The sequence below is a fragment of the Trachypithecus francoisi genome, unplaced genomic scaffold (genome assembly GCF_009764315.1).
Source record: "Trachypithecus francoisi isolate TF-2019V2 unplaced genomic scaffold, Tfra_2.0 Lachesis_group1, whole genome shotgun sequence".
Classification (NCBI taxonomy): Eukaryota; Metazoa; Chordata; class Mammalia; order Primates; family Cercopithecidae; genus Trachypithecus; species Trachypithecus francoisi.
In genome coordinates, this window is record NW_022681454.1 from 124,511,614 (window position 1) to 124,537,551 (window position 25,938).

Consider the following 25,938-nt stretch of genomic DNA (forward strand, 5'->3'; position numbering starts at 1 on the left):
AGTGTTTTTTCTAATGAATAACAAAGCATTATTTTTTTTTAACTCTGAGGCAAGAGGATTGCTTGAGCCTGGGAGTTGAAAGCTGCAGTGAGCTATGATCATACCACTGCACTTTAGCCTGTGAGGCAGAACTACACACAGTCTCTTTAAAAAAATTATATATACATATAAATACGTGTGTGTGTGTGTGTGTGTGTGTGGTGTGTGTGTGTGTACTGATTCTTATAAGCTTGTTACTTTGTAGTACAACTTTTTGGCAGAGGTTAAATGTCTTAATGGCTTTACAGATCTTTACTATTACAGAGTTGTAGTTGAGTAAGGAAAAAGTAAAGTTAAAAGATTATTAACCAAATTGTGAAAAGTTAATTTACTTTGAAGATAATATGTATTACTGTACTGCATGTTAAAGTACAGTGTCAAAGTGACATTTCTTGTTTTCCAAGTAATTACTATGCTAGAATTAACATAATTCTTTGTTCTTATACAGTTGCACTGGCGTATGGAATTTATAAACAGGATCTTCCCCCATTAGATGAGAAACCAAGAAATGTAGTATTTATTGATATGGGACATTCTGCCTATCAGGTCTCGGTTTGTGCTTTTAACAAAGGAAAACTTAAAGTAAGTAAATACATGGTTTGTTATATTTACATATATTAAGAACACAGACTAAAGAGCCATAATAGCTAGGTTTGAATCCTGGCTCTGCCCCTTTATGACTTCAAGCAAGTTACTTAATCTCCCTAAATCTTAAGTTTGTTTATCTGAGACCAACAATAGTAACTATCTCATATAATTTTTCAAGACAGCCGGGCGCGGTGGCTCAAGTCTGTAATCCCAGCACTTTGGGAGGCCGAGACGGGCGAATCACGAGGTCAGGAGATCGAAACCATCCTGGCTAACACAGTGAAACCCCGTCTCTACTAAAAATTACAAAAAACTAGCCGGACGAAGTGGCGGGCGCCTGTAGTACCAGCTACTCGGGAGGCTGAGGCAGGAGAATGGCGTGAACCCGGGAGGTGGAGTTTGCAGTGAGCCGAGATCCGGTCGCTGCACTCCAGCCTGGGCGACAGAGCGAGACTCCACCTCAAAAAAAAAAAAATTTTTTCAGGACAAAATGAGTTAATGTGTACAAAATTCTTGGAATGCCTGGCATAGGGTAGCTGCTGTAATATATATTAGCTATTTTTATTGTTGTTTCTATTGTTAGATTGTTAATGAAGTCATCTATCAGGGAGCATAAATTATCCATAAATATAATTACAGGAAGCATTTTCTAAAATGATTCCCATTGATTATAGAAACCTTTCTATCCAAGCATTCTAATCATAATTTTACTTCTATGTGCTTCTTACAAATTAGGATTTATAATCATTTTTACATTGATTCTTTTGTCCAGACTTATGGTCTCTCTCCAGTATGCACAGAGAGTAGAGTTTACTTAGGAGATAAACTGCAACACTGCAAAAGTATTCTGTTTTAATTTGTATTACTATAATAACATCTTTGTAATCAAAAAATTAAAGGGAAATGACTCAGACTGAATGTAGGGTAATGTTCAGTATAAATTGACTTAATCCTTGGCGTTTAGTCTTACATATTGACTTACTTTAAAACGAACGTTTTTTTTCCTTCCTTTTTAGTAGGTAACTTTGTAGTGAAATATGATTTTTAGATCACAGACCCCTTTGAAAATCTGATCAAGGCTATAGCCCTTCTTCCCGAAATACACACTTGTACTAGTTATATACCAAGATGGTTTTGCATTTCATTTTGGGTAATACTAGACTCCATGAGAGGTCTATATATGGATTCTCCGTGCTAGTCTGTGGGGCGACATTCCACACAGATTGCACTCATATGCTCCTGTGATATTTACCACCATACTACCACCCCACCACCCACCTTGTAAAGAAAGAGCTGCAAAACCACACCAACAGTAGGATTCTTTATTAGTGACTGTTTTAAGTAGTCATTTTACCCTAGGGAGAGAGCCTAGATGTTTGGTCCTATGTTTTCAAGAACTATCATGTTGAATTTATGTGACTCCCTTCTGCTGGGAAGCCTGTTGCTCAACCAGCTGGTTAAATTGTTACCTGTTGGTTAGTTTTTGGTTGTGTTTTTTGTTTTTTGTTTTTGTTTTTGTTTTGTGATAGTCAAAAGGCCTAATTTCTGATCTGTAAATTGACCAATTATGGTATTTTATATTTAATCTTTGAATCTGCTTTTCTTGGATGTTTTGTTCTCGTTTATATGCTTAGGACTGTTTCTTTACTCTCTTAAACTTGGTTTAGGTCTATCTTTTCAGTGCTGTTGTAGAACCAAGTGAGTGAGATAATGAGGCTTTAGTTGTTGTAATTCAGTTATTTCTGAATTAGAATTCTTTTAATTATGATATATGGATCTGTAACTATAAAGTAGAAAATTCAGAATAAGGAAATACATTGGCTAAATGTAAGTGATAATTTAACTCTGATTCCACATTCAGCACTCCTGTGATTGGACAAGTTTTTTTAGAGTCATTTTTATTTTTAAACTTTTTTATTTTAGAGGTTTTTCTTTTTTTTTTTTTTTTTTTTTGGAAGAATCTATAATTCTGAAAATACAGTTCTGCTTTTTCAATTAAACAGGTCTTGGCTACTACCTTTGATCCATATTTGGGTGGCAGGAACTTTGATGAGGCTTTAGTAGACTACTTCTGTGATGAGTTCAAGACCAAATATAAGATAAATGTGAAAGAAAACTCTCGGGCCTTGTTGCGTTTATATCAGGAATGTGAAAAACTAAAGAAGCTAATGAGTGCAAATGCATCAGATCTTCCATTGAACATTGAGTGTTTCATGAATGACCTTGATGTTTCTAGTAAAATGAACAGGTACCACGTATGTTTTTAGTTTGAAAAGTGTTTACTTATTTTATAATGTTTAGATCGTATCTGTTTTTTTGTTGTTTTAGAAGATATGTTCAACTTTTAATCCCAGAATAATGAATTTTATTTTATTTTCTCACAGGGCTCAATTTGAACAACTGTGTGCTTCCCTTTTGGCCAGGGTTGAACCCCCTTTAAAAGCAGTAATGGAACAAGCTAGTAAGTGGAAATTACTGGACTATCAAAACTGTACCATAATGTTGCCTACTTAGCAGGGGTAGATAATGATAAAAGAATAAACTTTGTTTTTTAAAAAGATTTATATTTCTCATTTTAGAGAAGAGGATTATAACTCATTATTCATAAGAGTAAGGCACTATAATTCTGGGTTTATGGGAATTCTTCCTGGCTCTTTTTATGGTTTATATCATAAATCTCATGCTAGTTCTGGCCAAGCATGGTGGATCATGCCTGTAATCCTAAGATTTTGGGAGGCCGAGGTGGGTGGATCACCTGAGGTCAGGAGTTCACGACCAGCCTGGCCAACATGGTGAAACCCATCTCTATTAAAATTCCAAAAATTAGCCAGGCATGGTGGTGCACACCTGTAACCCCAGCTATTCAGGAGGCTGAGGCCAGAGAATCACGTGAACCTGGGAGGTGGAGGTTGCAGTGAGCTGAGATTGCGCTACTGCACTCCAGCCTGGGCAACAGAGTGAGACTCTGTCTCAAAAAAAACAAAAAATGAAAACAATAACAAAAAGACTCATGCTAGTTCTATTTGGAAGTGTTTATAAACTATAGATGATTCTAAAATGAAATTAATGTAGAAATGGGGACATGATTGCTTTTTCATAAGGATTTTGGTAATCAAAAATATCTTCTATAGGGATTTAGGAGGTAGAAATAAGAAAACTGAAGGACTCTGAAGAGCTCCTTTAAAACCCATGAAGTGCTTCTATTGCCACTCCATCATCTGGACCAAGTTGGACCAAGTTGGACCAAGTGCATTGCCTGTCACATAAATAATATTTATTAAATGTTATCTATTTCTAAAAATTGCATTTTTCTTTCCTTTTATTTTCTGACAAGTAAAAAGTCAATCCACTTTTTAAAAAAGTACTTGACAAAGCCTTCTGTTGAGATTTTTAAAGACTTATGATTTTTCTCAATTAAAAAAATTTTCCAGGCTTACAACGTGAAGACATTAGTAGTATAGAAATTGTAGGAGGAGCAACACGAATTCCCGCAGTGAAAGAACAAATCACTAAATTCTTTCTTAAAGACATAAGTACCACATTAAATGCTGATGAAGCTGTTGCAAGAGGATGTGCATTACAGGTATAATTGTTATTTTATTTTGTAGAGTATGTATTTTGCCAGAAATGAGTGGTAGACCCAAAGGGGCCTTTTAATGTTACCTGTTCCATCCACTTATCAATAAGCTAAAGTAAATTGAAGTTATTTCTGATAAATAAGTCTTATGTCTTTCCCATTTATATTTTTAAGCTATAATAGGACAGTGTGTCTGTAACGACACTGAAAGAATATTAATTTTACAAATTCTTGCAGTCTGCCCATTTAAAATCCCTTTAGAGTAAAGATGTTAATTTTAGTAAGGTCACATAAAGAGTACTCAGGCCCTTTTAAATTTTCACTTCTCATTGCCAAAAACCAGTAACTTTTAAAATGTAACAATTGTAATAGGAGGACTCTTAAGCAGTTCAATCAGAGTAATCTAGGGTATGTTTTGTATTTGTTGATTTAAATATGGTATGCATCTTATTTTCAGTGTGCGATTCTCTCACCAGCATTTAAAGTGCGTGAATTTTCCATAACAGACCTTGTTCCCTATTCAATTACATTAAGATGGAAGACCTCTTTTGAAGATGGAACTGGGTAAGTTATTTTTAAAACCTTGATTAGAGCTTGTCGTAAATCTTTAACCAGTTAAACCTACTTTTCTAAATTAGAGAAATTTACACTTCTTAAAATTCTGCCAAATACTTTTAAATAATGTATTAGATAACAAAGAATATAAAAATGATATATCACCTATAAATCATAATTGGGCATATTTTTAAATTTGTGTTTTTTATAAAAGTAAAGCAAGGCTCATTTTCAAATAAATCACAGTATAGAAGTATAAAAAAGACCTGCATTTGTCATATTCTCTCTTAGCCCATTTTACAGACATAAACATTTTTAACAGCTAGTTTATCTGTCCAGTCATTTTCTTTGACTATTCATAAATAAATCATACATTTTTTAAGTACATAAAGAATTATCTGTAAATCTCTAGTGCAACTTAGCTTTTTAAATTATATTGTGTTTTATTTTTCCATGTCAACACACAGTAACTGTTTTTTAATAGTTGTATGTGCCATAATAAATTTAACCAATGTAGTATTAAGTCATATTTTTGCTATTTTAAACAGTGCTAGTAAGAACATCCTTGTGCACATACCCTTGTTCAGTTGTGCATGGTGTATCTGTAAGATAGCGTTGTAGGAATGGAATTGTTGAGCCAAAGAATATGCACATTATTTTGAGTAATATTGGCAAATTATTCACTAAAAGGATACCGGTTTATATTCTTATTAGTTTTCATGAGATTGCCTATTTTAGCTCATTTTCTCCTATACTTTCAATTGAACATGCAGATATTTAAAAAAAAAAAGTACTTTGTTATTAATGTTTTTGTCTGTCATAAGCTACAATATTTTCATGCTTGTGTTAACGTTTACATTTTTTTCCATGAACTGCCCAGGATTTAGGTAGCCTGCTTCCCTACCAGAATCAAAATTTATATTTCAAACGTTTTACTTGCCTGCTTTTCAGAAGTATAACTTGTACAATGAATAATGGTGTGTTTACATTTTGAAGTTATTTTTCAAATTTTATTCTGTGTTGTATACATAAGTACCCCCAAGAAAACAAGATTTTTGTATACATTTCAAAAATACGAATTATCAGCCTTATCTGAATGTCTTGCAAAGGATTTTAATGGCATGTGTTAATGTCAGTTTTTTTCCTTGTAAATATTTTTTCACCTGTCTGCCCCAGATAATGTCAATTTTGAGGCAATAATTATTATTCTATAAAATTTAATTTCAGTTTCAAGGTATAAGTGATCCAGAAAAAAAAATTGTGAGAAAACATATGGGGGAGCTACACTGAAAAGCAAATATAGCCTAATGACTACAATAAGAAAGTAGAAGGTATTGGTAGTTTCTTGAAAACTAGAATAGAGTAAGAGATTTATGGATTCAAGATTTTAAAATCTTGCAAACTTACAGTAATAGGATGATAATATAGTATTGAAGATTGGTTTCTGGGCCACTATAACAAATAGTCATAAACTGTTTCTGTTAAACGATTTAAGAATAGGAATTGCTATGTAGATTTTAAAAACTCCCTGTTTTGGTGGGGTAAAATACTGCAAAGGACATTGTTATATCTACTGAAAAATAAATGGAAATATGAATAGTTCAGCATCAGAGAATATCCCTATTAGGATGCACACTGACGTTTTTAGGGGTAAAGGACCATAATGTATGTATAACCCTCAGTTGGTTCAGGAAAAATATACACAGAAAGTTTGTACACTCAGATGATGAAACAAATGGAGTAAAGTAGCAAATCTAGGTAAAAGATATAGAAGTGTTCCTTGTCCGGTTTTTAATTTTGCACCTTTCTGTAGGTTTAAAATTATTGGCAAACAAAAGTTTCTATTAAAGGTAGCCAGAATTAAAAGGGTAATAGGCAAGTATTTTAGAAGTTAATGGGTGGGACTTGGCCCTCTGATGTGAGGAAAAAAACTCTACACATTGACTTTAAAATATACATATTTTCAGGTAATTTTTCTTTTTTTAATAGTATACAGTTGTCCATTACTATGATAGACATCATGAAAGCTTTGAGCCATAAATCTGTCACAATGCATGTTTAGAACAAAATCAGTAATTGTTTTCTCTTTTTATTTGTGCAGAGATTTTTGCAGTTGCTGCTAATGGATTAAGAATAAAATGGATTCAGTCAATAGGTTCATAGGCAACTTTTTATTTGTTTCTAAGTGAGTGTCTTTCCCACTCCATTTTAGGGAATGTGAAGTTTTCTGTAAGAACCATCCTGCCCCATTCTCAAAAGTCATTACTTTCCACAAGAAGGAACCATTTGAACTAGAAGCATTTTATACTAATTTACATGAAGTGCCTTATCCTGATGCAAGAATTGGTAAGAGAAAAAAAAAAAAAGTTTTCGATAACATTTTGGCCTTTTATAAATAATGTGTTATTTTAGAATCAAGGAAACAAATAGACATTTCAGTTAAGCCAGTACTGGACTTCTAAAGAAAGATATTTATACTCTTTTTTAAAATGTGCGTTTGTAGTGCTCAGTTTATTTCTATAATGACAGCAGGGTTTATTACAGTTGGCCATCAGTATTCATGAGTTTGGCATCTGTAGATTCAGCCAATACTAGGAAAAACCAAGTGTCTGTACTGAACATGTCTAGACGTTTTTTTCTTGTCGTTATTCCACTACTACATATGACTACTGACATACCATTTATTTTCTATTAGGTATCATAATTAATCTAGAGATGATATATCCTTAAGAGTATTTGGGAGGTTGGGTTGTATGTAGGTTATACGCAAAATACTGTGTCATTTTTTTTTTAATTATACTTTAAGTTCTAGGATACATGTGTACAAAGTGCAGGTTTGTTACATATGTATACATGTGCCGTGTTGGTGGGCTGCACCCATTAACTCGTCATTTACATTAGGTATGTCTCCTAATGCAATCCCTCCCCCCTCCCCCCTCCCCATGAAAGGCCCCAGTGTGTGATGTTCCCCTTCCTGTGTCCAGGTGATCTCATTGTTCAGTTCCCACCTATGAGAGAGAACATGCAGTGTTTGGTTTTCTGTTCTTGCGATAGTTTACTGAGAATGATGGTTTGCACCTGCATCCATATCCCTACAAAGGACATGAACTCATCCTTTTTATGGCTGCATAGTATTCCATGGTGTGTATGTGCCACATTTTCTTAATCTAGTCTCTCATTGATGGACATTTGGGTTGATTCCAAATGTGATTTGGATCTCTCATTGATGGACATTTGGGTTGATTCCAAATCTTTGCTATTGTGAATGGTGCTGCAGTAAACATACGTGTGCATGTGTCTTTATAGCAGCATGATTTATAATCCTTTGGGTATATACCCAGTAGTGGGATGGCTGGGTCAAATGGTATTTCTAGTTCTAGATCCTTGAGGAATCGCCACACTGTTGTCCACAATGGTTGAACTAGTTTACAATCCCACCAACAGTGTAAAAGTGTTCCTATTTCTCCACATCCTCTCCAGCACCTGTTGTTTCTTGACTTTTTAATGATTGCCATTCTAACTGGTGTGAGATGGTATCTCATTGTGGTTTTGATTTGCATTTCTCTGATGGCCAGTGATGATGAGCATTTTTTCATGTGTCTGTTGGCTGTGTGAATGTCTTCTTTTGAGAAACGTCTGTTCATATCCTTTGCCCACTTTTTGATGGGGTTTTTTTTTCTTGTAAATTTGTTTGAGTTCTTTATAGGTTCTGGATATTAGCCCTTTGTCAGATGAGTAGATTGCAAAAATTTTCTCCCATTCTGTAGGTTGCCTGTTCACTCTAATGGTAATTTCTTTTGCTGTGTAGAAGCTCTTTAGTTTAATTAGATCCCATTTGTCAATTTTGGCTTTTGTAGCCATTGCTTTTGGTGTTTTAGACATGAAGTCCTTGCCCATGCCTATGTCCTGAATGGTATTCCCTAGGTTTTCTTCTAGGGTTTTTATGGTTTTAGGTCTAACATTTAAGTCTCTAATCCATCTTGAATTAATTTTTGTATAAAGAGTAAGGAAAGGATCCAGTTTCAGCTTTCTACTTATGGCTAGCCAATTTTCCCAGCACCATTTATTAAATAGGGAATCCTTTCCCCATTTCTTGTTTTTGTCAGGTTTGTCAAAGATCAGATGGCGGCAGATGTGTGGTGTTATTTCTGAGGGCTCTGTTCTGTTCCTTTGGTCTATATCTCTGTTTTGGTACCAGTACCATGCTGTTTTGGTTACTGTGGCCTTGTAGTATAGTTTGAAGTCAGGTAGTGTGATGCCTCCAGCTTTGTTCTTTTGACTTAGGATTGTCTTGGCAATGTGGGCTCTTTTTTGGTTCCATATGAACTTTAAAGCAATTTTTTCCAATTCTGTGAAGAAAGTCATTGGTAGCTTAATGGGGATGACATTGAATCTATAAATTACCTTTGGTAGTATGGCCATTTTCACGATACTGATTCTTCCTATCCATGAGCATGGTATGTTCTTCCATTTGTTTGTGCCTTCTTTTATTTCACTGAGCAGTGGTTTGTAGTTCTCCTTGAAGAGGTCCTTGACATCCCTTGTAAGTTGGATTCCCATGTATTTTATTCTCTTTGAAGCCATTGTTAATGGGAGTTCATTCATGATTTGGCTCTCTGTCCATTACTGGTTTATAAGAATGCTTGTGATTTTTGCACATTGATTTTGTATCCTGAGACTTTGCTGAAGTTGCTTATCAGCTTAAGGAGATTTTGGCCTGAGACAATGGGGTTTTCTAAATGTACAGTGATGTCATCTGCAGACAGGGACAATTTGAATTCTTCTTTTCCTAACTGAATACCCTTTGTTTCTTTTTCTTGCCTGATTGCCCTAGCCAGAACTTCCAACACTATGTTGAATAGGAGTGGTCAGAGATGGCATCCCTGTCTTGTGCCAGTTTTCAAATGGAATGCTTCCAGTTTTTGCCCATTCAGCATGATATTGGCTGTGGGTTTGTCATAAATAGCTCTTATTATTTTGAGATACGTTCCATCAATACCGAATTTATTGAGAGTTTTTAGCATGAAGGACTGTTGAATTTTGTCAAAGGCCTTTTCTGCATCTATTGAGATAATCATGTGGTTTTTGTCTTTTGTTCTGTTTATATGCTGGATTATGTTTATTGATTTACATATGTTGAACCAGCCTTGCATCCCAGGGATGAAGCCCACTTCATCATGGTGGATAAGCTTTTTGATGTGCTGCTGGATTTGGTTTGCCAGTATTTTATTGAGGATTTTTGCATCGATGTTCATCAGGGATATTGGTCTAAAATTATCTTTTTTTGTTGTGTCTGTGCCCGGCTTTGGTATCAGGATGATGTTGGCCTCATAAAATGAGTAAGAGAGGATTCCCTCTTTTTCTATTGACTGGAATAGTTTCAGAAGGAATGGTACCAACTCCTCCTTGTACCTCTGGTAGAATTCGGCTGTGAATCCATCTGGTCCTGGACTTTTTTTGGTTGGTAGGCTATTAATTATTGCCTCAATTTCAGAGCCTGCTGTTGGTCTATTCAGGGATTCACCTTCTTCCTGGTTTAGTCTTGGGAGAGTGTAAGTGTCCAGGAAATTATCTATTTCTTCTAGGTTTTCTAGTTTATTTGCATAGAGGTGTTTATAGCATTCTCTGATGGTAGTTTGTATTTCTGTGGGATCGGTGGTGATATCCCCTTTATCATTTTTTATTGCGTCTATTTAATTCTTCTCTCTTTTCTTTATTAGTCTTGCTAGCGGTCTATCAATTTTGTTGATCTTTTCAAAAAACCAGCTCCTGGATTCATTGACTTTTTGGAGGGATTTTTGTGTCTCTATCTCCTTCAGTTCTGCTCTGATCTTAGTTATTTCTTGCCTTCTACTAGCTTTTGAATGTGTTTGCTCTTGCTTCTCTAGTTCTTTTTTTTTTTTTTTTTTTTTTTATACTTTAAGTTCTAGGGTACATGTGCATAACGTGCAGGTTTGTTACATATGTATACTTGTGCCATGTTGGTGTGCTGCACCCATCAACTCGTCAACACCCATCAATTCCTCATTTATATCAGGTATAACTCCCAATGCAATCCCTCCCCCCTCCCCCCTCCCCATGATAGGCCCCAGTGTGTGATGTTCCCCTTCCCGAGTCCAAGTGATCTCATTGTTCAGTTCCCACCTATGAGTGAGAACATGCGGTGTTTGGTTTTCTGTTCTTGTGATAGTTTGCTAAGAATGATGGTTTCCAGCTGCATCCATGTCCCTACAAAGGATGCAAACTCATCCTTTTTTATGGCTGCATAGTATTCCATGGTATATATGTGCCACATTTTCTTAATCCAGTCTGTCACAGATGGACATTTGGGTTGATTCCAAGTCTTTGCTATTGTGAATAGTGCCGCAATGAACATACGTGTGCATGTGTCTTTATAGCAGCATGATTTATAATCCTTTGGGTATATACCCAGTAGTGGGATGGCTGGGTCATATGGTACATCTAGTTCTAGATCCTTGAGGAATTGCCATACTCTTCTCTAGTTCTTTTAATTGTGATGTTAGGATGTCAATTTTAGATCTTTCCTGCTTACTCTTGTGGGCATTTAGTGCTATAAATTTCCCTCTAAACACCGCTTTAAATGTGTCCCAGAGATTCTGGTATGTTGTATCTTTGTTCTCATTGGTTTCAAAGAATATCTTTTTTTCTGCCTTCATTTCATTATGTACCCAGTAGTCATTCAGGAGCAGGTTGTTCAGTTTCCATGTAGTTGAGTGGTTTTGATTGAGTTTCTTAGTCCTGAGTTCTAGTTTGATTGCACTGTGGTCTGAGAGACAGTTTGTTATAATTTCTGTTCTTGTACATTTGCTGAGGAGTGCTTTACTTCCAACTATGTGGTCAGTTTTGGAATAAGTGTGATGTGGTGCTGAAAAGAATGTATATTCTGTTGATTTGGGGTGGAGAGTTCTGTAGATGTCTATTAGGTCTGCTTGGTGCAGAGTTGTGTTCAATTCCTGGATATCCTTGTTAACTTTCTGTCTCGTTGATCTGTCTAATGTTAACAGTGGGGTGTTAAAGTCTCCCATCATTATTGTATGGGAGTCTAAGTCTCTTTGTAAGTCTCTAAGGACCTGCTTTATGAATCTGGGTGCTCCTGTATTGGGTGCATATATATTTAGGATAGTTAGCTCTTCCTGATGAATTGATCCCTTTACCATTATGTAATGGCCTTCTTTGTCTCTTTTGATGTTTGATGATTTAAAGTCTGTTTTATCAGAGACTAGGATTGCAACCCCTGCTTTTTTTGTTGTTTTCCATTTGCTTGGTAGATCTTCCTCCTTCCCTTTATTTTGAGCCCATGTGTGTCTTTGCATGTGAGATGGGTGTCCTGAATACAGCAAACTGATGGGTCTTGACTCTTTATCCAATTTGCCAGTCTGTGTCTTTTAATTGGAGCATTTAGTCCATTTGTTATGTGTGAATTTGATCCTGTCATTATGATTATTAGGTGGTTATTTTGCTCGTTAGTTGATGCAGTTTCTTCCTAGCATTGATGATCTTTACATTTTGGCATGTTTTTGCAATGGCTGGTATCGGTTGTTTCTTTCCATGTTTAGTGCTTCCTTCAGGATCTCTTGTAGGGCAGGCCTGGTGGTGACAGAATCTCTAAGCATTTTCTTGTCTGTAAAGGATTTTATTTCTCCTTCACTTATGAAACTTAGTTTGACTACATATGAAATTCTGGGTTGAAAATTCTTTAAGAATGTTGAATATTGGCCCCCACTCTCTTCTGGCTTGTAGAGTTTCTGCCGAGAAATCTGCTGTTAGTCTGATGGGCTTCCCTTTGTGGGTAACCCGACCTTTCTCTCTGGCTGCTCTTAACATTTTTTCCTTCATTTCAACTTTGTTGAATCTGACAATTATGTGTCTTGTAGTTGTTCTTCTCGAGGAGTATCTTTTGTGACGTTCTCTGTATTTCCTGAATTTGAATGTTGGCTTGCCTTACTAGGTTGGGGAAGTTCTCCTAGATGATATCCTGCAGAGTGTTTTCCAACTTGGTTCCATTTTTCCCTGTCACTTTCAGGCATACCAATCAGATGTAGATTTGGTCTTTTCATATAATCTCATATTTCTTGGAGGCTTTGTTCATTTCTTTTTACTCTTTTTTCTCTACATTTCTCTTCTGGCTTCATTTCATTCATTTGATCTTCAATCACTGATACTCTTTCTTCCAGTTGATCGAGTCAGTTACTGAAGCTTGTGCATTTGTCACGTAGTTCTCGTGTCATGGTTTTCATCTCTATCAGTTCATTTATGGTATTCTCTGCTTTGATTATTCTAGTTATCCATTCATCCATTCTTTTTTCAAGGTTTTTAGTTTCTTTGCACTGGGTACATAGTTCCTCCTTTAGCTCTGAGAAGTTTGATTGACTGAAGCTTTCTTCTCTCAATTCGTCAAAGTCATTCTCCGTCCAGCTTTTTTCTGTTGCTGGCAATGAGCTGCGTTCCTTTGAAGAGGGAGATGCGCTCTCATTTTTTGAATTTCCAGCTTTTCTGCACTGCTTTTTCCCCATCTTTGTGGTTTTATCTGTCTTTGGTCTTTGATGATGGTGACTTACTGATGGGGTTTTGGTGTAGGTGTCCTTTCTGTTTCTTAGTTTTCCTTCTAACAGTGAGGACCCTCAGCTGCCGGTCTGCTGGATTTTGTTGAGGTCCACTCCAGGCCCTGTTTGCCTGGGTATCAACAGCGGAGGCGCTATGTCATTTTTTAATAAGGGACTTGACTACCAGAGGATTGCTTGAGCCCAGGAGTTGAAGACTAGCCTGGGCAGTATAGTGAGACCCCGTTTCACTCAATGCAAAATGATGTGTACAAGGTTCTTGCATCCTCAGAGAGACCCAGGACCAATCCTCAGTAGATACTGAGGGGTCAGCTATATTTCTAATTCATTTTTACTTCTGTATTTAAAATGCTTTGCAAAAATTAGCCGGCTGTGGTGGCAAACACCTGTAATGTCAGCTACTTGGGAGGCTGAGGCAGGAGAATTGTGCAAACTCAGGAGGCAGAGACTGCAGTGAGTTGAGATTGCACCACTGCACTCCAGCCTTGTCGACACAGCAAGACTCCCTCTATACAAATAAAATGCTCTGTAACTGTCCTGAAAGGTTTATGGAATAATTATTTTTTACTGAAAAACTTTAATCAGTAGATTGAAATTGTGCTGTATATTGTAGAAATTGTGCTGTATATTGTGCTGTATATTGTAATCAGTAGATTGAAATTGTGCTGAATATACAGACTGACTGTATATTCTAATTTTAAACTTTATGTTCACTGGCAACAACTAGAATGACTATTACTGGATTAATATGAAAGTGAGTGCAATTGGAAGGTGAGGCGGTCCCGGTGTTCTTGCGTCCCAGGTGATTATGAAGTGCTGACCAGTTGCCACTGGACATAATTGAAACAAAATAGGAAAATTGCAGCAAACTCTTCAGGACAAGGTTTTCAAAACAAGTTGCAATCTTGGCAGAACTGGACAAAGAGAAAAGAAAACTACTGATGCAGAACCAGTCTTCAACAAATCATCCTGGAGCTAGCATTGCACTCTTGAGACCCTCTCTTAAGGACTTCCAGGATCACGCTGAGCAGCAGTGTATTGCAGCCCAACAGAAGGCAGCTTTGCAGCATGCTCATGCACATTCATTTGGATACTTCATAATTCGAGACTCTGCATTTGGGAACCTGATTGTTCCTGTTTTACCTCGCCTTGATCCAGAATGAAGAAAATATTTGTGATGGAAAAGTGATTTTGTAATATCAAATGCCAAAGCTACTATCATTCAGTGCTAGATGAACTGTGACTTTAAGAATTTTGGTGAACTTTGATGTTTTTTGTTTGTTAAAGGAATGTGCAAGTGAAAGCGGAAAGAAGGGTAACCAGGATGATGACAGCTGTGGAAGCTGTATGGTCCAAGGAATTGATTATGTACTGTGACTGTTACTTTTTGTAATGCTGTTTAACTCTCAATCATGCTCTGAATTGGATGGTCACAAAAACATTCCCCAACCCCTAGCAAGTCTGACTGAATATATCATGCCCACAGTAGATTTTCAAGAATCATTTATAGTACTTAACTTTAAAGAAAGAAGAGTACTTTTTAAAAATGAACCAATAGGCTTAAATCAGTTACATCCATATTTGCTGTTTATAGGATTGGTGTCAGTGTCCCTTTTGAGTTTACAGTCAACCTGTATCATCCTGAAATATTCTTTGTGAACTCATAACTACTTCCCCCTTTCTCATTTTAAAATAAACCCCAAGAATAAATTACTAACCAGTCTTAACCATCTTCTATAAACATATTCCCTTATAAATGATGTGACTAAATGCAATTAAAAATAATAGAAAAACAAAGAAAGTGAGAACAGGAGATTGTAATATCCATTTTAACTGAGTGATCTTTTCAGAAGATATAAAATGAAATTATTTTATAACATTTAAAAGGATTTTCAAGTTTTATATTTTTGTCTGTGTGCTGCTTTATAGACTAAGAAGGGGACAGCACAAATATAAATATTTCAAGGATATAAAGCAGTAAAATTATTGAACATTATATTAGTTTGCTAGGGCTGCTATAACAAAGTACCACAAGCTAGGTGGCTTAAACAGTAGAAATTTGTTGTCTCAGTTCTGAAGGTTAGAAGTCTGAAGTCAAGGTATCTCTAAATACAGTCACAGTCTGAGCATGGTGGCTCATGCCTGTAATCCTAGCACTTTGGAAGGCTGAGCCAGGGGGATTGCTTGAGCCCACGAGTTCAAGACCAGCCTGGGCAACATAGTGAGACCTAATCTGTACTAAAAATCAGAAAAATTAGCTAGACATGGTAGCGTGCACCTGTATTCCCCGCTACTTGAAGGCTGAGGTGGGAGGATTGCTTGAGCCTGGGAGTTTGAGGCTGCAGTGACCTATGATCATGCCGCTGCACTACCGTCTGGGTGACAGAGTGAAACTGTGTCTCAAAACAAAACACACATAGTCATGTTCTGAGGTACTAAGTACAGTGTGGGAGCAGGTGGGGGGCAAAATTTAACCCATAAAAAAGTCATCCAAGTTTTTTACTACCTGATTTTACTGCCTAATATTCTCTCTTCTACTATAGATAATATATATATGAGATTTCTTTAGAGAAATAAAACATCAGTAGATTTCTTAAAGCATTGATAATAATCTCTACAGGTATTTTGCTATAGGAAAAATAAAAAAAATTGGAATTGCTTTATTTTTTTTTTTTTTTTTTTTTTTTTGAGGCGGAGTCTCGCTCTGTCGCCCGGACTGGAGTGCAGTGGCCAGATCTCAGCTCACTGCAAGCTCCGCCTCCCGGGTTCACGCCATTCTCCTGCCTCAGCCTCCCGAGTAGCTGGGACTACAGGCGCCCACCACCTCGCCCGGCTAGTTTTTTGTAGAGACGGGGTTTCACCGTGTTAGCCAGGATGGTCTCGATCTCCTGACCTCGTGATCCACCCGTCTCGGCCTCCCAAAGTGCTGGGATTACAGGCTTGAGCCACCGCGCCCGGCCAGAATTGCTTTATTTATGAATTACCAAGATGGTTATGATTTGTAAAGCTTATATCAAAAAAGGTAATATCTATTTTGTTTTCAAATTCAGAATTTGAATTTTGTTATTTTGGTTTTGGAGTAGCAGTATTATAACTTACTGCCTTTGAATCAAATTGTCCATGGTTAAATTCCCAATGCTTTCTTTTTTTTTTTTTTCCCTACTTCGATGATTTTGGGCAGGTTACTTAAGCTTCCTGAGACTTAATAACAGGTTTGTTATGGTTTATAAAAGATAATCTGGGGGAAGTACCTGCCCCATAGTGATCAATCAGGATATGATCATAATTATTGCCAACATGATTATTTGCCAACATCTTAAAGATGATAGCCAAATTATTCAATGAATTGAATAAGTTAATCTGAGGCTCACATACTGATTGGAGTTCTTTTTTCCTTAAGGGAGCTTCACTATTCAGAATGTTTTTCCACAGTCTGATGGTGATAGTTCCAAAGTGAAGGTTAAAGTTCGTGTTAACATCCATGGAATCTTCAGTGTGGCCAGCGCATCAGTAATTGAGAAGCAAAATTTGGAAGGGGATCACAGTGATGCTCCAATGGAGACAGAAACTTCATTTAAAAATGAAAACAAAGATAATATGGTATGTAGAAATTCTTTCTCAATGTTCTTGTAATAGATAGTATATACGGTATGTCTTAATCATAATTGGGACTTTAATAGTTGAATACATTACTCTCTGAGGTTTTGCTTTGATTTTCTGCTGTGGGAATCAGTGTAAAGTCTTTTGATAAAAGCATTAAGGAATAATACTATTTTCAATGCTTTATGTCTTTCACGTTGTAATATACTTTTTAAGAGTTTGGTGCATCTTTCATAGTATTACATGGAGCATGTGAACCTGGAGTTCTTTCCTACATTCTTAACTTCCATTAAAACATGTATTTTATTATGGCTAGATTTTTAGCTTACAGATAAACCACTTCAGAATGATAAATTTTGAACTCTACGTTCTTTTTAGATAGAAAATACATGCTTAATAAAGAATGTTTCAGGGTTTATTTGGGGGACATCTGAGACAGTTAAACAGAGAAATGTGCTGTACATTCAGTAATGTTAAAGTACAGATTTTTAAATTTTTTCTTTATTAAAGAGTGACACTGAATTTACTGTGGGGATGTTATAGATGAAGGAATCTTAGGAGAACTTTATTGTATTTAATTACACAACATTTTCATCTTTTTATGTGCACTCCTCATGAATTACTTTTGTGCATTATTTTTAATGGCATTTGTTAATTACAATTGGAAATCTGCCCTAGATTTGCTTTTGTCCTATTTTAAGACAGTGTCTCCCTTTTTTTAAGGTTGCTTTTTCTTTTTATTAATAATTACTATGCATCTTTCTTCCAAATTGATCAGAATTCAACCACTAGCCCTTTAAACTACTTCATTTAAGGACTATGGTTTTTTCTTTCAGTCTTTCCATGTATTATTTGTAATCGCTTTCTTATTTGAATTGAGGAAGAGGAAGTGTCTTTATCTGTTAGTGAAGATAGTTTTTCATAAATTAACATAATAATTGGTGAAAAGTTAATATTTCCAGTTATAATCCACAATAACTTAGATATGTAAATTTAATCCATTAAGATTTATTTTTACTGAAATTGGAAGTAGTTTGTATGCCTTCTAAGACCAGGTGTTCATAATCATTTATCTTTGTTTTTTTTGTTGTTGTTGTTGTTTTTTTGAGACAGAATCTCGCTCTGTTGCCCAGGCTGGAGTGCTGTGACGCGATCGGCCCACTGCAACCTCTGCCTCATGGGTTCAAACGATTCTCCTGCCTCAGACTCCCAAGTAGCTGGGACTACAGGCGTGTGCCACCATGCCTGGCTAATTTTTTTTGTATTTTTAGTGGAGACGGGGTTTCACTGTGTTAGCCAGGATGGTCTCAATCTCCTGACCTCGTGATCCACCCACCTCAGCCTCCCAAAGTGCTGGGAGTATAGGCGTGAGCTACCGCGCCCGGCTCGTTTATCTTTTTTTAAGTATTTCTGCTGAGACCTTTAATTTTCTTTATATAATATTAGTGAATCCTAGGAACTGAAAATACAACAAGAATAGTATGGCACCCATCTTGTACTTCCCCTGGCATTTCTTATTTGCTGCTTCTGTTTGTGAGCTGGAAATTCAGTTAACCAAACTTTAAAGGATGATTTCTGTATGTGAACTAAGTGGGTTCACATGTGAATAAAGTGTATGGACTTATGACCTCTGCTTTGGTTACTCAGAGACTTACCTGCTTATGATAGTTTTTGGCTTGCTAGAACATTTGCAGGCAGTTGAGGTTCCCATACAAGGAATTTCTGGATAGGTGATGTGTTCCTTAATATTTCTTTTACAACGTATGTAATCAAAAGAAAAAGGTAACTAACACAGATCATATACTTGGCATTGTTGGTGAGCACATTCATGTATGTATTATTATTTTTTTTTTTTTGAGCCACCATGCCCAGCCTAAATCTTTTAAATCCCTACCACAGCTAATATAATAAATATTGAATAAATTGTAATTTATTTCCTTTTCCTTGCTAATAAAAGCAATGATGCTGAATACACTGTGTTGAAAATATTCTGTGCACTTTTTTCTTTTTTTCTTTTTTTTTTTGAGACGGAGTCTCACTCTGTCGCCCAGGGTGGAGTGCAGTTGTGCAATCTCGGCTCATTGCAACCTCCACCTCCCAGGTTCAAGCAGTTCTCCTGCCTCACCCTTCTAGTAGCTAGGATTACAGGCACATGCCACCACGCCTGGCTAATTTTTGTATTTTTAGTAGAGATGGGATTTCACCATGTTGGTCAGGCTGGTCTCAAATTCCTGACCTTGTGATCCGCCATCCTCTACCCCCAACAGTGCTGGGATTACAGGTGTGAACCACCACGCCCGGCCTGTGCACTTTCTTAATGGTTTTCTGTAGGATTTTTGTCTTTAATTCTGTATTTGGAAGTTTAAAGACTTAAATACCATTATAAAGTAGTCTCCCCTTCCCCTCAAAAAAGTAAACTAATTCAAAGACTCTGGAAGCTAATTGTTTAAATTTCAAGGGGTGGGGAATAATAAGATAATAAGTTCTTCTTTTTACTCTCTCCTAGCTGATGGTATTGCTGGCTCCGAGGTAGATAAAGAGGCCCAGACATAAACCAATGAACATCAGCAGGAGCCTTTTTTTTCCTATGAGGGTCAGTTTGTGAAAGATTATTTTATATGTGTTATTTTCTAATTCAAAATTAAAATAGCATTGATTTTCCTGAAAAATCACAATAGAGCTTGCTGACTTCAATATAATGATGTGTGAGAAAATTGACCCCTCTCTTGTAGGTATAATTTAGTACAGGGGCATATTAAATTACCACATCAAGCCCTGGATACTTACTAAGAAATTACCACATCAGGCTCCAGGTACTTACTAAGAAATTACTACATCAAGCCCCGGGTACTTTGGTTTGTGCCTATAGTTACAGCTACTCAGGATGCTGAGGCCAGAGTTTGAGTCCATCCTGGACAACATAGTCCTCAAGAAAAACAAAAATTATCACATCTTAAACTATATCACAAAACCCAGGGATCAAAGAAACTATATGCTATTCATCTTACTAATGTACCACAGTTTGACTGTTTCCCAGTTGTTGACCATTTGGGTTCTTTATCTTTTTATCTACTTCTATTTATTTGTTTAATTCAAAATATTTGATTATGTGTAGCCAGGACTCTTCTGTGCACTAGGGAGGGATACAGTGATTAAACAAGATTGAAAAGGTTGCCACCCATCTGTAACCTACAGTCTAGTGGGAGAAGACAGGCATGAAGCAAAAAGATAGCATATAAACATAAAGGAAATGGGATGTGTAGTGGGAATTATGTGATAGTGATGAGGAAACCACTTAGGAAGAAACAGGTAAGCTAGTCTGAAGGATGCAAAAGGCAGTTTAAGGGTAAGGAGTAGGAGTAGGTAGGTAGTTGTCCAGGCAGAGTGAATAACAAATAGAAAGGTACTGAGACAGGAAGGCCTTCATTTTTGTTGTTGTAACAAATAGAAGAGTTGTTGGTGTATAGGGTATAGGTGTGGAGAATGGGGGAATAGCCGGGAAAAAAAAGTGAAATTGAGAGGGCAAATCAAGCAACAAATCGGGTAAAACCTTACAGTTCATGATAGTATCGAGATTTGTTTCTTAAGTGCTTTATGTTTATTTAACAAATAGCTGTGAGTACCTAAAATGTGTGCTTGGCCATAGCAGCAAACAGAAAGATGGTTTCAACTCTCATGGAGTTTAAAATCTGTCAGGGAAGCCAGAGTCTAGAGGCACTTCCATTAATTATTCCACTATTGATAATATTTCCATAAACATTTTTAAATCATTTCAAAGAATTAACAGTTTATTAGCATTTCATATCCATTTTAAGATGTGTAATTTTCTGCTTTTAAATGTATCTTAATGAGTCTTGCAAATGATAACATCTTATATTTGCTGTTGACCATCTCAATAGTCATGAGATACTTCTCATCACCTGTGCATCTGTTAACTCGGTTGAAATTCCTAGTGGCATGACTAGGTAGTTGGCAACCTCTTGACATTTTAGTGAACAAACCATTTAAGGAGCATTCAAGGAAGGAATATGAGTCCTGGTTGTTTGAAAACAGGTTGTGATAAAGATACAGTCATAAATCTTGTAGAATAGGTATTAGTGACTTATAAGATAAGAAAACACTAGAGACCGTATTAGAGCAACTTTTAAACAAATGCTGGGTCATTTATACTCCTGATGACACGTAGAATGATATTGTATAGAAATATACATTAACAACTGGATTAAGTGATTCAGAAGAGTTGGATTCTGAATGTGAAGAAATTTTAGAAATAACTACTTAATCTGGTTTATTTTCCTTTTCTCTATGAGAGATACAAATATATAAACAATAGAAGAGCTCTTTCAATAAATATAAAAATTCTAAGTGATAAGGCATTTTTTAGCATTTTTTTCTGAGTAATACAAAAATTAGAGTTAATAACTCAACACTTTATCACTTTTTTCACTTATCTTACCTATCAACAGGGTTGGGGAGGTTGTAAGGTGGGGGAGGGCAGTTGAAATATCAGAAATAATTGATTTCTTTTTTATTTTTTTTTTGAGACGAAGTCTTGCTCTGTCACCCAGGCTGGAGTGCAATGGCACGATCTCAGCTCACTGTAACCTCCACCTCCCAGGTTCAAGCAATTCTCCTGCCTCAGCCTCCTGAGTAGCTGGGATTACAGGCACACGCCACCACGCCCGGCTAATTTTTGTATTTTTAGTAGAGATGGGGTTTCACCATGTTGGTCAGGCTGGTCTCAAAACTCCTGACCTCGTGATCCGCCTGCCTCAGCCTCCCAAAGAATAATTGACCTTTTAACTACAAAAAAAAAAAAAAAAAAAATAGCTCCTCTTTGGCAGAAATAAACTTTTATTCAAGATAGCTTTCCGGGTATTACAGATTTGCTTAATTCTAGATGTAGTTGAAGACCTAAATTATGCTGATTCCTACATTTCAAGCTTTCTTCAGGAGGATAGTGACAGATAGGATTAAGAAGGTGACCAAAAAAATCTATTATATATATGGGATTATTTGCCAAGTGGAGAGTTCATTTTGGAGATTTTATTGGTAGAAAGTTTGGTTTTTAGACATAAAAAGAAAAAAATCTTAAAAGTATACCTTTTAATAATTTAGAAACACCCACTTTGAGTTTTGATTAATTTGATTAATTTTCATTAATTTATATCAAAACTCAGAGTGGGTATTTCTAATTATTTTACATTTTACAATTTAAAGATGTAGTATTGTATTTGTGTAATTCATAGATTTTGTATATTTTTCATTTTATTTTCTTGTGTTATAAACATTTTTCATATCAAGTTGAATGTTCTCTTTTTTATTTATTTTTATTATAACTTTAAGTTCTGGGATATATGTGCAGAACATGCGGGTTTGTTACATAGGTATACACGTGCCATGGTGCTTTGCTGCACCCATCAACCCGTCATCTACATTAGGTATTTCTCCTAATGCTATCCCTCCCCTAGCCCCCAACCCTTGAGTGTTCTCTTTTTTTTGTAAGCTTTTGTGAATCTTTATTTGTAAATTTGAATTGAGAACAATTTTCCATGTATTTTGCAATTACTTAGCCGTAGACAAATCAAACAAGATTTATCCGATAGCATCAAATAGATCTTTCCACTTTACTTACCTGTTAATCTGTTTATTTGTAGCAATTCTCGTTTGAAAAATGAGCTTTCTACTTAACTGTTTCTACATTTTACTTTTCAAAACAAGCTTGAACTCCAAGATGCAGTTTACATTTTTAAAACAAAAAAAGACACTGCATATATTATCAGTTACGTATTTTCTTTCTAGGATAAAATGCAGGTTGACCAAGAAGAAGGAGGGCATCAAAAATGTCATGCGGAACACACCCCAGAAGAGGAAATTGATCATACAGGAGCCAAAACAAAGGTTTGGTTTGCTTTTTCTATAGTTGTGTCTTTTTGAAATTGATATTTTGAATTATTGTATTTTATAATGCTTTCTTTTAATGCAGTTGATATTTTTGATCTTAGAACTGTGAGAAAGTATAGAAAGCTGGTAGCCAGAATAAGTATGCTTTAATGATTTCTTAAGAGTTGTGTTTTTCTGCATGTTCTCACTCATAGGTGGGAACTGAACAATGAGATCACTTGGACTCGGGAAGGGGAACATCACACACCGGGGCCTATCACGGGGAGGGGGGAGGGATTGCATTGGGAGTTATACCTGATGTAAATGACGAGTTGATGGGTGCAGCACACCAACATGGCACAAGTATACGTATGTAACAAACCTGCACGTTATGCACATGTACCCTAGAACTTAAAGTATAATAAAAAAAAAAAGTTGTGTTTTTAAAAAATGAACCCTAACAACATCAGCAAAATTACCTTTTTTGGTAGGAAAAAAGATATATTTTTCATTAACTTTTTTTTCCATCTCATTTGAACACATGTACACATAGAGGGGAACAACAAACATTGACGCTTACTGGAGAGTGAAGGGTGGAGGATGGAAGGGAGGGAGAGGATCCCTCCCCTTAACAGGTACTAGGCTTAATACCTGGGTGGTGAAATAATCTGTACAACAAGCCCCTGTGACATGAGTTTACCTATATAACTTGCACGTGTGCCCTTGAACTTATTAAAAAAAAAAAAAGGAAATTTTATCAAAGAACCCAACAATAAAATTGCCTAAATTCTTTACCTTATTTCCTTAATTCATTATTTCTCATGCTTCACCAATAACTGCATTGTATTTCTAAAGTATGAATACATAAGTTAAAATTTTAACTTTAAGTGAAAAAAATCATTTCAGAAAAATATGAGATGGAATAAGCTATATGAGGAAAACTTATATTAGCTGTACTCTGTATCTTAGAATTAACCACTCTAAGTATATCATAAAATATTTTTCTATGTGCAAAAATTAATACTTTCAGAAATAAAATGTTAAAGGATAAATGATTTATTGAGAGTAATTATTTTTCTAAGACAGCTATTGCCAGTAAGACAGAAGGGAGAGACCTGGCCGCAGTCACCCAGATGAATGTGGTTATAACTCTTAAGCTGTCATCTTCAACAGATTTTTCTAACCTGCATAGAACTTAATCTATGCAGGTTAGCCAAATAGATTCATTTCTCAGAGATTATAAAGATTTAATTTTAAATCTTAAATTCTAAAGTTATTTAAAACCTGGAAACTTTTTTTCTGGCATTTTTCAAAATTTTAATTGTTGAACAGCTTTATTGAGATTTAGTTTACGTATCATTCAATTCATCCAATTAGGTGTACAGTTTTTAGTATATTCAGTTGTGCAACCATCATCACAATTTTAGAACATTTTCTTTTTTTTTTTTGAGACGGAGTCTCGCTCTGTCGCCCAGACTGGAGTGCAGTGGCCGGATCTCAGCTCACTGCAAGCTCCGCCTCCCGGGTTCCCGCCATTCTCCTGCCTCAGCCTCCAGAGTAGCTGGGACTACAGGCGCCCGCCACCTCGCCCGGCTAGTTTTTTGTAGTTTTTAGTAGAGACGGGGTTTCACCGTATTAGCCAGGATGGTCTCCATCTCCTGACCTCGTGATCCGCCCATCTCGGCCTCCCAAAGTGCTGGGATTACAGGCTTGAGCCACCGCGCCCGGCCAATTTTAGAACATTTTCATCATCCCAAAGAGAGGCCTTGTATCTATTAACAGTGACTTCCCATTTCCCTTCAACCCTCTCCCTGCCAGCCATAGGGAATAGGCAATAGATTTGCCTATTGTGAACATTTCAAATACATATAGTTATACAGTATGTGCTTATTTGTGACTGGCTTCTTTCACCAAACATAATGTTTTCAAGGTTCATCCAGGTTGTAGGAAATATCACTATTCCTTTTTATGGCTGAATAATATGACATTGTATGAATACATACCACATTTTATTTAGCCATCTATCAATTGATAGACATTTGGGTTATTTTCACTTTTTTACTATTATGAATAATGCTGTTATGAACAATCATGTACAGGTTTTGCAGGGGTGTGTATTTTCATTTTTCTTGGGCATATACCTAGGAATGGAATTGCTGGGTCATAATTGTTTAACATTTTTGTTAACATTGTTTTGTTAATATTGTCATCTTTAACATTTTGAGGAACTTCCCAACGGTTTTCCAGAATGGCTGCAACATTTTACAATCCTGCAAACAATGTATGAGGGGTTGCAGTTTCCCCACATCCTCACCAACACTTATTATTTTATTCTTTTTATTATAGCCACCGTAATGGGTGAGAAGTAGCTACTCGTTTTAGTTTTGCTTTGCATTTCCAACCCAATATTTTTAATATAGAAACTAGGATTTAACATACCCAGACTACAAAATACCATCAGTCTTAAGGTAGTACTTTAAAATAAATATAACAGATCATAATCGTTTTGATTTTACTTTCTGTTTTACCTCTTAAATCTATTTTTAAGCTAATTTTAGAAATTTATACTTCTCTTTCGGATTTGCAGTCAGCTGTCTCAGACAAACAAGACCGATTAAATCAGACACTTAAAAAAGGAAAAGTCAAAAGTATTGATCTACCCATCCAGAGTAGCCTATGTAGACAACTGGGCCAAGATCTTCTCAACAGCTACATTGAAAATGAAGTATGTAAATCTGAGTTGATGTTGAAAAAGGTGGTAATTTATTCTGATATTTTGTAGAAGTCAATGATTATCTCCAAAATTTAGGGCACTAGTTTGTAACTCCTAAGGAATTATATTAAGTAAATTACTAAACTGCTTTATTTTTTACAAAATACTCAGCTGTATTAATGCCTTATGCACTGTGTAGCTTTCATCTTAGTTGCGTGAAAAACATGTATTGCCTCCTCTATAGGGAAAGACTTCTGAAATTGATTCTTCCTTTTATCCTGTCTTTAACAATGACACCCAGCAGACAACATATGGGAAAATATTAGCTGCTCCCCTCTTCTCCTGTGTTGTCCTTAAAGATTATATCTCTATTCAAAATGTTTTCTGATATCCATTAAATA

At 36.0% G+C, this 25,938-nt stretch overlaps 2 protein-coding genes across 2 annotated transcripts in view; both read left to right on the forward strand.

Annotated features, from left to right (window-relative positions):
• The window catches only part of HSPA4L (heat shock protein family A (Hsp70) member 4 like), a 59,112-nt gene that overhangs the window by 19,617 nt on the left and 13,557 nt on the right, over positions 1 to 25,938 (forward strand). Inside the window, exons 6-14 of the mRNA XM_033215209.1 lie at positions 488 to 621; positions 2,631 to 2,875; positions 3,012 to 3,088; positions 4,059 to 4,210; positions 4,662 to 4,768; positions 6,972 to 7,105; positions 16,742 to 16,941; positions 22,744 to 22,842; positions 25,412 to 25,549. Of these exons, the coding sequence (XP_033071100.1) occupies positions 488 to 621; positions 2,631 to 2,875; positions 3,012 to 3,088; positions 4,059 to 4,210; positions 4,662 to 4,768; positions 6,972 to 7,105; positions 16,742 to 16,941; positions 22,744 to 22,842; positions 25,412 to 25,549 (1,286 nt within the window). The remainder of the gene's footprint in view (positions 1 to 487; positions 622 to 2,630; positions 2,876 to 3,011; positions 3,089 to 4,058; positions 4,211 to 4,661; positions 4,769 to 6,971; positions 7,106 to 16,741; positions 16,942 to 22,743; positions 22,843 to 25,411; positions 25,550 to 25,938) is intronic.
• LOC117085892 (SOSS complex subunit C-like) lies at positions 13,794 to 15,078 on the forward strand. Its single transcript, XM_033215210.1, has one exon. The coding sequence runs from the start codon at positions 14,283 to 14,285 to the stop codon at positions 14,502 to 14,504; it is 222 nt and encodes a 73-aa protein (XP_033071101.1). The 5' UTR covers positions 13,794 to 14,282; the 3' UTR covers positions 14,505 to 15,078.